Below are 11,398 nucleotides of genomic sequence, written 5' to 3' on the forward strand. Positions count from 1 at the left end.
ATGGAAAAATGAAGTTATTTATGAAATAAAATCTGAATCAATAATACATAGAATAAAAAATAGTATTTCATATTTAATCAAATGATACAATAATTATTTTCTTGAAAACACTGACATTTAAAATATTATTTCATTATATATCATCGAACTAATTTGTTAATCTAAGCCTAACTTTAAGATAATTTTATATTTATTGATATGTTATTAAGAATTTTAATTTAGTTCCAACTGAGATTTTTAACATCATATAAATATATAGGGTTTATTAATAATAGTATCTGAAATTAAGACAATGTAAATTTATAAATTAATACTGCAAAATATGATACTTTCATAATAAATAAAATCGATCGATAAATCAAGGTAAAAAACAAATAAAAATTAGGGAAAATAGAAAACATTAAAAAAATATCATAAAATGAGTCTTATAAGGGAGAAAGGGTCTCATTTTATTATTTTCATATTAATTAATGCGGTTAATGATAAATATGTATATTATAAAAAAATTAGAAAGTGTATATAATGATAAAATTTTAACTACGCATGAAGTACCAGAACTTATTAGAAAATTATATAAGAAGTTTCTGACAATATAATGGAATGACAAAAATGCCTTTTTAGGGATTAAGGGCATTTTAGTCAGAAAAAACAAGATATGTGATTATGTTTAAAGTTAGGATTATATGGGCTATTTTTTTTCCTAGGGGCCTGCAGTGACACAAACGGAAACATTAGGGATTTTTTAATGTAGTTCACTCACATTTTTATTACTTAAATATGTTATTGATCCATCCAAGAATTAATTTCAATGTTTAGGTGAATGCACTGAAATAAGATGAACCATAAAAATTGGTAATAACCACCAAGTGTTATTGATCTAATCATAAATGAGTTGATAAAGTATAAAAATACTTCTATGGATTGGGGGTATTTTAGTCCAAATAAAAACATTCATACATTAAGTAGAGTACCAAAATAAACCACTAAATAATCTTAAAATATTTTCAAATAAAAAAGGTAGAATGATTTCAAATAAAGTTTTTTACAAAAAATAATACGGTACGTATAAAACTATAAATGCTTTATAAGATTTCTAAGTTAAAATGCTAGCTATTTTATTATAATTATAAAAATTGGATCTTATATTATTGAATAAGACTTATGTAATTAAGTAGAGACATAGTTATATTATTGTATGATGATGTGAACAAATAAAATAAGATTAACAGACGGTTTCCTGCAAAATATAAGTTGATAGGAACACAAACTCTTTGAAGAACAAGTCCATGTTGTGAAAAATGTCAACTTGTGAAAGTTTCTCTTTACATATTCTTTTCAAGCATCCAAGCCAAAATTCATAGTTGGTGGTCTACATTAGTTTTTGTTGTGTAGCAATCTGGAATGATGGCTGGGAAAATTCATCTCTCAATCTTACTATTGCTGGCTGCCTTGCTGCTCCAAGCATTGGATACGGCAGCGATCACAGATACCGATGATCGTACGTAGTTTGCAAGTTTTGTAGGGAAATCTTTTTTCATATCTATTGCATATTTTGTATTCATATTAGCTTCAAATCTTGAAAAGCATGTTTCCTTTGAAGAAAGAAACATGTTTTATGTTGATAAAATTTTCAACAGTAAGTTAAAAGAAGTGGATTTGATCTTTTTAGTGCAGTTGCTGGGCTGCAGGCTCTGAAAAGCATCTGGAAAAACACACCACCAAATTGGGAAGGGTCTGATCCTTGTGGATTGGGTTGGGAAGGAATCAGCTGCGCCAACACACGCGTCATCTCTATGTAAGTTTTCCTCTCGTTCGTTGTATGCATAGATAGTTATATGTTCTCACACCTTTATCTGCAAATTTCAGTACATTAGCCACCATCAACTTAAGTGGCCAGTTATCATCAGACATTGTGAAAATATCAGAGCTGCAGACACTGTATGTGTTTCATTCCCATAACTTCTATTTTACTCATGCGTGTTACTATTTTACACTGTTGATATAAATATGGATATGATGGTTCATATAGGGATTTGTCATACAACAAAGAAATGACTGGACCTCTTCCTCAAGCCATAGGAGATATGAAGAAGTTGACGAGCTTGTAAGAGTACAACACAACGTTTTATGAATCGCCAATTTTTTAAGAAACTAAAACTACATGAATTGCAGGATACTCGTAGGTTGTGGATTTTCTGGTCCAATTCCACCCTCAATAGGATCTCTGCAGCAGCTGGTACACCTGTAAGAACAGACTATCTTAAATATTATTTCTTCTTTTTTTAGCACTTCCCATCTTATGCTTTTTCCATTGAAGCGAAGCTCACTTAACTCAAACGGTTTCATTGGAGGGATACCTCGTAAAATTGGCAAGCTATCACATCTCTATTGGCTGGACTTAGCTGATAATAAACTTACTGGAACGATCCCCGTTTCTAATGGAACTTCACCCGGTCTTGACATGCTTCTCAAAACAAAGCACTTGTAAGTTCTCTGCTATGCATATGTTTGTAAAATTCCTATGCTTCAACATATTGAATATGCATATGCCAATCTTACGCAGCCATTTCGGAGGGAATCAGTTGTCCGGTGAGATTCCCTCTAGGCTCTTCAACTCAAATATGACCCTTATACATTTGTAAGTACATCACAATGTCACAAAAATGAAGCATAGTTTGTGATTATTGTACATATGATGTAAGCATTGTTTTGCTTTTTCCTTATAATGTTTATTCGAGCAGGCTTCTTGAGAACAATAAGCTTACCGGAGACATCCCCTCCACACTAGGCCTTGTGAAGGCTCTGGAGGTTGTGTAAGTAACATAAACATAACCTTTTTTTCCTTCATTATTTTGAGGTCTCTTTGCTTAGAGAGATCCTTTTGTTTGCACAGGCGGCTTGACAGAAATTCTTTAAGTGGGCCTGAAAATCTCAACAATCTCACACATGTGCAGGAGTTGTAAGTAAAAAAAATGGTTAGCTTTCGACTTCATATTCGTTCCTATCTGTGAGAGGTGAAAACCAATGGCACAATTTCAGGTTCTTGGCAACTAATAAGCTGACTGGTGTTTTGCCAAACTTAACTGGCATGGACTCACTCAACTATGTGTAAGTCACATATATTTAGTTATAGACAACGGCTATTGTAGCGTAGTACTTATGGAGAAGTCTCGAAAACATTGCAGGGACCTGAGCAATAACTCGTTTGATGCAACTGATGTGCCTCCGTGGTTTTCATCTCTGCAGTCTTTAACTTCACTGTATGTTTTTCCCTGACTAAGTGTGTGACTGGTCTTTCTCGACAATATCTTATATGTCCTTGAAATGCGCAGGATAATGGAAATGACACAAGTTCAAGGCCCACTTCCATCTTCCATGTTTGGCCTTCCCCAGCTGCAGACTGTGTAAGTTACCTTTTCAATTAGTATATTTGATTATCATCTCCAACCATCAACATCATATATAACTCCTTATTCCAAATCAGCAAATTGAGGTACAATCGGATCAATGGCACCTTGACCATTGGTCCCAACCCCAGCAGCCAACTGCAGCTGATTGATTTGGAGGACAATTTCATTGATGCCTTCACACAACAAGCCGGTCTTCATTTCCAAATCATGTAAAATTTCCACACCTCTCAAAGATGCTATTTCCCATATCTTGATGATAATTCTGCTGTTGTGTTTTTCCTTTGCATGTTGCAGACTTGTGGGAAACCTGATCTGTCATGAAGACGAGACACAGAGCTACTGCAAGTTTCCCGAGCAGTCTGCCCCCATGTACACAACGCCATTAGAGAATTGCAATCCTCAGCCCTGCACTGAAGATAGAGTCTTCAGCCCCAGTTGTAAATGTGCATATCCATACATGGGGACACTCTTCTTCCGCGCTCCATCCTTCTCCAACTACGGGAACTCAAGCATTTTTGCGTATCTTCATAAAAACATGACGGCCTCATTTAAGTCACATGGCCTTCCTATAGATTCTATTTCTCTCAGCAATCCAACGAAGAATATAGATAACTACCTGCTGCTCAGCCTGCAAGTTTTCCCATCTGGCCAAGACCATTTCAATCGAACAGGGATCTCTTCTATTGGATTTATGCTAAGCAACCAAACCTACAAACCACCAAAGGAATATGGTCCCTTTTACTTCATTGCCAACAGCTATCCTTATTTTATTGGTAAGTTTCCAAAATGCATATATTTTAAGAGATCATCGGTTGTTACTACCTTGTTTTATTCTGATTTCTGCAAAATTTGTTTAGGACTGCAAGCTTCATCAAAGAAGTCAAGCTCCGGTATCATCATAGGAGCTGCGGCTGGTGGCAGCGTCCTAGTGCTGTTGTTACTCATGGCGGGAGTTTATGCTTACCGGCAGAGGAAAAGAGCTGATACAGCTGACAGAAGGAACGATCCTTTTGGTATATTTGAGATCCAATAGTATTGATTTTTGTTCTTCTTTAAGCTCAGCAGTTGTAAGATGTTACTTCTTCATATATATGTGCAGCTGCGTGGGATTCAAATGCGAACAGCGGTGGAGTTCCACAGCTGAAAGGAGCAAAGAGCTTCTCATTTGAAGAACTCAAGAGAATCACAAATAACTTCTCAGAACTCAATGATGTTGGAAGTGGAGGATATGGAAAGGTGTCTACTTTATTTTCTTTTTTCTTAAAAACATGAGTTGTAAATTGTGTCAACTGTTTTGTCAGGTATATAGAGGAACCCTACCGCATGGACAACTCATTGCCATCAAAAGAGCTCAGCAAGGATCCATGCAAGGTGGCCTCGAGTTCAAAACTGAAATCGAGCTACTGTCAAGGGTTCATCACAAGAATGTTGTGTCTCTAGTAGGTTTTTGTTTTGATCAGGGTGAACAAATGCTGGTTTACGAGTTTATCGCGAATGGCACATTGAAGGATAGTCTCTCAGGTTTTTCTTCATTCTCAACATAGCTTAATCTTGAAATAAATGCACAGTAAAACTGCCTCTTATATTCAGCTTATAGGTTGGTGATCACCTCATATAAAAAAGGAAAACTATTGAATAATAGTACTATATCTTTACAGGAAAGTCAGGAATCAGATTAGATTGGATGAGGAGACTGAAAATAGCCCTTGGAGCAGCCAGAGGGATCCAATATCTGCATGACTTAGCCAACCCTCCAATCATACACAGAGACATAAAATCAAACAACATCTTATTGGACGAGAGACTAAATGCCAAAGTAGCAGATTTCGGTCTCTCTAAGCCTATGAATGAACCTGAAAGGGGTCATGTCACAACTCAAGTTAAAGGCACAATGGTAGTATACTGCAAGACTTACTCTTATTTTTCATATGAATACTCAAGTTGAAAATCAATGTAAATATTATCCTTCCTTCCTAAACTCAGGGATATCTGGATCCCGAATACTACATGACACAACAACTGACAGAGAAGAGCGATGTGTACAGCTTCGTGGTGCTGCTCTTGGAGCTTCTAACTGCAAGAAGTCCCATTGAGAAGGGGAAGTACATAGTTAGAGAAGTGAAGCAGGCCATGGATACTGGCAAGGAAATGTATAACCTCGAGGGCATTCTTGACCCGATAGTAGCCTCAAGCCCGTCTCCCAGAAGCGTGGAGAGATTTGTGGACGTAGCTCTGAGGTGTGTTCATGAGTCGGGCGAGAGCAGGCCACATATGAGTGAGGTGGTTAAAGAGATAGAGAACATCATGGAAGCTGCAGGGTATAATCCTAATGCTGAATCAGCCTCAACCTCAGCAAGTTATGAAGGACACAGCAAAGGCTCTAACCATCCTTATAGTAACCAAAGCCTCTTTTCTTACGGTGGAAACTATACTAGTAATAGTAAGTTTGACTCAACGTGACTAATATAAAGGTTAAAGGGAAAATAAACATAGATATGACAGGTAAGACTGAAACTGGCTTTCACAGCAAACTCAAGGGGTTCATAACGAAATGAATCAAGAGTATCGACATTGAGATTTGATTATCTTAGAACAAAAGAACTGCAGCGGAAGAGTTCAAGACAATAAATTATGTATGGAGACACAATTTACTGGACATCTTAAAGCTATCTTATTTGTCAACTCTTTCTCAACACTGCCACCCCTCATCCATGCTTAACCTGCACGTTTAGAAAAGACATGCAGGAGGACTGAGTACTTGATATACTCGGTGGGAACATTGCTGAAAAATATAACTTTCGTAAAAGTATTTTGTCAACCACAATTGAGTGATCTCGAGGTTTTAACTTAAAAGGCCCGAGTCACTAAAGTATTTTGTTCGTAAAGTCGATTGCAATCTAAGTTCATCATAGATACCATATCTGAAACGTACATGAACCGAGAATGTGGCCACATTCTACGACGGTCACTGGACCGTTCAACTCGAAAGTTAACTCACGATCTTTATATGTGTACACTAGTCCGAGTAGAGTTTGCGGTCCTAGTGAGACCCAAATTCGAATAAACATAATTGGCATAGCCAAACAGATAGGTATTCCATAAAACAAAATATGGCATTACAAAAGCATATATAAGGCATAATTTTCATATAATCATGCTAAAAAGGCAAGTTCATATTTTAGAAAGAAATTCTCGCCTCAAAAGCTTAATTCCTTAGTCGATAATCTTTGACTCGGTCTTACTCGACATGAGAAAACGTAGTAGAAAAAAAAATAATATTTCAATTAGAATATAACTAATAATTGAAGTGGGTGATAGTGGAATGTGGGACTCATTTATATTATTATTTGCTTTATTATTTGGAATAGTGAAATCTAACGTTAAGATTATAACTACTATACTGAAATGAAAGGTGGTTGTGTTTAAAAATTTGTGCACAGAAATCAAACGAAAAATTGCGGCAAAAATTGCGGCAAAAAAGGAATTCCATTTCATTAATTCTAATCCAAAATGAAGATTTCCCTCTTGAATTTTGATTACACTTAATGAAAGTTTAAATTCATTTTCCCCTTTAAAATTCAAGAGATTTAATTAGTTGCGTTAAATAACTAACTCGAGAATTAGTTTCTTTGACTTACATTTCGGGATGCCAACTAATTCCGGAACTTAATATTGTTGGGTTGGAATTATTAACTAGTCCAACATGTTAATCCTCATGGGCCCAAAAGTTTAGTAGCAAGCTAGTTAATTATTATGAATCATCAGCCTAAAACAAATTAAAATTAGTCCATCACACTAATTAAATCATAGCTCAACCAATTACTGTAATAATTGGACCCGCCCAAGGTTTACTGAACCGGCGGTTAAAATCAAAACCGTAACCGCCGATCACGGTTCCAAACCGAAACCGTGAGAATTTACTCGAACCGAAACCGTCGATTTTAGAACAGTGGTTCAGTTCAGGTTCAAAAAATTTTGAACCGAAATTGTGACGGAACCACCGGTCCGGGCGGTTCCAAACCGGAATCGCAAAAAACCGGCAATTTGGAACCGATACCGAAACCGGCGGTTTTGGAACTGGAATCGTAACCGCAAAACACCCTTGCGATTCGGTTCCGGTTTAGCAATTTTCAAAACCGTAACTGGTGGTGCCGAACCGTGGCCACCTCTAGTAATAATGGCCCAAGCTCCAAAAAGAAACCCAACATTATGCTCCCAAATCCATCGGTCAAGGCCCAAGCTTCTCTTCTCTTTTTCTTTTATTCTTTTGGCCCTAACTTTAAGTCCCACCAAAAATATACTCCCTAACTTTAATTAAAACATTTTTTTGTTTCTTGCCTAGAGCACAAGTACTCCTCTCATAAATAGCTAGTTGGAGAAGGTGATTTGGGTTAGCAATTTATCAATTGTTTCTCCGAGAAAAGCAAGATCCTAATTTACCGAGGTATTGCTTTATCATTTTCTTTGTTTGAGCAAGTTGTTGATTTTGGCACACTATGAGATTAATCAGCTTTACTTGTTCACTATGGGAGTGGTTGGTGATCATGGGCCTACCGGCTCGCAGGGACGGATCTAGTTATATACTAGATGGGGCAAATGCCCCTGCTCAGGTATAACTACCTTTATATATGTATAACTTTCTATAGAATTTTTTATATTAATCTTCTACTAATTGCCCCTTCTAGAATGTTTAAATTATCTTTATGTATATTTTTGCCCCTCGTGCTAAGAATTTCTGGCTCCGTCCCTGCCGGCCCGAGTTTAGCGTGAGCCGAAGAAGAAGATGTTTTGGGTTTGTGAAGAAGAAGAGGCCCGAAAATTTTGTGTAGAGAACTTTGCAAAAACGCTAGTTCTATTTTCATGGGGTAGTTTTATACTACTTCTTATTCATTTACTAAGGAGTTTCATAAACATGTATCGACCTTTGATCATTCAGAAATAATCATATATATCTATTTGTATTTCGAAAAATCTAATATTCGATTAGATAAAAGTACATATTATCAAACATTTCATTTAATCCCACGGTAAACCGAAAATGACACGCATTATAAATGTCGAAGTTCTTCGAATCGTTTTAAAAGGGCAAGTAAGAAAGATGGGTGTTACACCTATTAATCCTCTATATTTAGCCACTAAATGCACAATATATACCTATTATATGCTCATTAATCAACATTATTTATCTCCATTATATGTGTAATTAATCAATCTTAAAGTAATCCAAATAATTTATCTCCAAGATCATCCACATAATTTGGGTTTAGCTACCTCCAGAACCACTACAAGTCTACTATACTCCCCCTTCCAAGAAGTGAGATTAATTATATTAAAGTCATGGATTAATCCAATAGTCAAAATTGTTATGTATACATATGCATGTAGTAATATAAAATTACATCAGTTTTAGTTTAATCATGATACAACCATTTTATTTAGCTTAATCGGTTCCATCCTTAGGCAAGTTAGATCAATAAAAGTCAGTGATTTTATTTGCAATTGATCTGTTAATAATTTGACAAAGTATGACTCTTTTAGAAATTTTATTACTACTCGAAATAGGATTCGTTTTAGACCTGATTATAATGATTTATAATGCAGATTAGCTATTAGTATTACTTTGCTACAATTAATTAAATTAGTTATCTTTCATTGTGACTTTTTTTAGAATCAAATGTGGCTTCAACCTATATGCCATCAATAATAGGGCTGACAAATCATACGGATTGGGTCGCTATCGGGTCAACCCAATATCGACCCAACTCAATAAGGTCAAACCCAACCCATCCTGAAATCATCGGGTTCTTAACGGGTTCCAACCCAACAGAATCGTGTCGGATTCGTACATATTTCGTGTCGGATTCGTGCAGATTTCATGTCATCCAAAAAATTATCGGTCATCTTTTAATGATAGTAAGTTACTATTAATAAGCAAATATTTCCAATTGAATCTATGAATTAACAGGAGTTTTTGCCTCTCGGAAGATCTAGCTCGCCAACCCTCCTCAACACATCCTTCTTCATCAACATATTCCCCATAGATAACGGAACTCAAGGCAGAGGCCTGGCCTTCGTCATCGTCCCCGACCTCACTGGCCCCCCACCCCGAAGCACCAGCAGGTACCTCGGACTCACCAACGCCTTCACCGACGGCAACTCCACGAATAGATTAGTCGCCGTGGAGCTCGACACCTCCAAGCAAAGCTTCGATCCGGACGATAACCACCTCGGTTTGAATCTCGACAGCATCATATATGTGGCGGTGGTTAAGCCTCTGGTTCTGTACAACACACCATTGCTTCTTCACCCACGCCGAAATTCCACAATGTTTGGGTCGACTACGGCGGTGGTGGGCGCATCCAGGTCTACATCGCAGAGCAGGTGGAGTGGGAAGGTGGTAATATCGTATGATCTGAGTCTGACGGAACACGTTGGTCAGGACTTGTATTTCGGGTTTGCGGCACGCATGTGAACTGTGTTTTAAGGTAGAACTTGACCGTCTACCACTTGGATGAAGACACGAGCTTGCTGGTGATTGGGCTAGGGACGGGGATTGGGGCGGCGGTGTTGCTGGTGCTAGGCGCGGTGGTGTTGGTATACTACTGGCGGAAGCGGGGGCTATTTCGAATCCGAAGCTAGTGGCAGTGCTGCGGAGCCTTCTTGGAACGCCAGTGGAGTTTAAGTTCAATGAGTTGAACAAGGCTACCAATGACTTCGACCAGAGGAACCTACTTGGCCAGGTTTTCAAGGGGAACTTGCCCAAGGAGAATCTCGACATCGCCGCCAAGAGATTTTCTAGAGAGAGCCTTCAAGGGCAGGACGATTTCTTGGCGGAGCTCACCATCATCAACTGTCTCCGCCACCGCCATCTTGTCAAGTTACTCGGTACGTATCATGTTTGTTTGTTCAAAATTCAAATTCTAGTAATCCAATTATGTTTATTGCATGCCACAAATGCATCCACGTGTCCAAATCTCCACATATTTGTCGTCTATTGCGTATGTATGAACTGTTGCTAAACAAGTTAATAGATCGCAGCCCGCAGGCCTTTCATCATCATTTTTAGCATAGCATATTAATTAATTATAAATATGCATCGAAAACACATTTTCTTCTAAATTTAATATTTTATACGTTAGTATTAAAAATCTCATGTTGTCGTCTATTTATCTAGGTGGTGCCACAAGTCTAGGACGCTCCTGTTGGTGTACGAGTACATGTCCAACGATAGCCTAGACAAGCACCTATTTGTACGGCCGGACGTGGAGTCGTTGGGTTGGCACTTCCGCTACAATATCATATCCGGCGTAGCCTCCGCTCTGCAATACCTCCACAACGAGTATGAACAAAGGGTGGTGCACTGCGACGTCAAGGCGAGCAACATTATGCTTGACTCCAACTTTGACGCCCACCTCGGTGACTTCGGCCGAGCCCGGGCGCTCGACAATGGGGAGACATCCTATGCGGAAACTGGGGAGGTAATAGGCACCATGGGGTACATCACGCCCGAGCACTCCTGCATGGGCAGGGCTACGCAACAGTCAAACGTTTACGCGTTTGGCGCCGTGGTGCTAGGGCTAGTGTGCGGGAGGCTGCCCGGGGCCATGATCAGCGGGTACCAGCTGCTGGTAGATTGGGTCTGGTCTCCGCATCGTGATGGGCTGCTGCTGGAGGCCGTGGACCCAAGGCTAGGGCAAAACTAGGCCCAAAATTTTTTTGTAGAGAACTTTGCCAAAACTCTTTTAGAAATTTTATTACTACTCGAAATAAGATTCATTCTAGACCTTATTATAACGATTTATAATGCGGATTAGCTATTACTTTCCAACAATTAAATTAGTTATCTTTCGCTGTGACTTTTTTTTTGAATCAAATGTGGCTTCAACCTATATGTCATCTAATATAGTGTTAAATATAGTAATACCGTGTGAGCTTAACAGAAAAGAAATTCCTTTGGTTTATAAGTATACAATACCAACAATAAAGTG

General features: G+C 38.0%; 1 protein-coding gene and 1 pseudogene across 2 annotated transcripts; both read left to right on the forward strand.

Annotated features, from left to right (window-relative positions):
• The first annotated feature begins 1,360 nt into the window (after window positions 1-1,360).
• LOC125223267 (leucine-rich repeat receptor protein kinase HPCA1-like) lies at window positions 1,361-6,040 on the forward strand. Of its 2 annotated transcripts, none has more exons than XM_048126336.1 (19): window positions 1,361-1,498; window positions 1,670-1,795; window positions 1,867-1,938; window positions 2,030-2,104; window positions 2,173-2,244; window positions 2,323-2,484; window positions 2,564-2,638; window positions 2,742-2,813; window positions 2,894-2,959; window positions 3,040-3,108; window positions 3,186-3,260; window positions 3,333-3,404; window positions 3,485-3,619; window positions 3,705-4,183; window positions 4,268-4,423; window positions 4,510-4,646; window positions 4,712-4,931; window positions 5,069-5,304; window positions 5,394-6,039. In XM_048126336.1, the coding sequence occupies exons 4-19, from the start codon at window positions 2,052-2,054 to the stop codon at window positions 5,868-5,870; spliced, it is 2,556 nt and encodes an 851-aa protein (XP_047982293.1). In that variant the 5' UTR covers window positions 1,361-1,498; window positions 1,670-1,795; window positions 1,867-1,938; window positions 2,030-2,051; the 3' UTR covers window positions 5,871-6,039. The 2 variants fall into 2 exon arrangements, with proteins under 2 accessions (XP_047982293.1, XP_047982292.1); XM_048126335.1 differs by having other exon boundaries at window positions 1,369-1,498; window positions 1,675-1,795; window positions 5,394-6,040.
• Window positions 6,041-7,954: 1,914 nt separating this feature from the next.
• Window positions 7,955-11,113, forward strand: LOC125220478 (annotated as a pseudogene).
• Window positions 11,114-11,398: the final 285 nt, after the last annotated feature.

This window comes from Salvia hispanica, chromosome 4 (assembly GCF_023119035.1).
Source record: "Salvia hispanica cultivar TCC Black 2014 chromosome 4, UniMelb_Shisp_WGS_1.0, whole genome shotgun sequence".
Classification (NCBI taxonomy): domain Eukaryota; kingdom Viridiplantae; phylum Streptophyta; class Magnoliopsida; order Lamiales; family Lamiaceae; genus Salvia; species Salvia hispanica.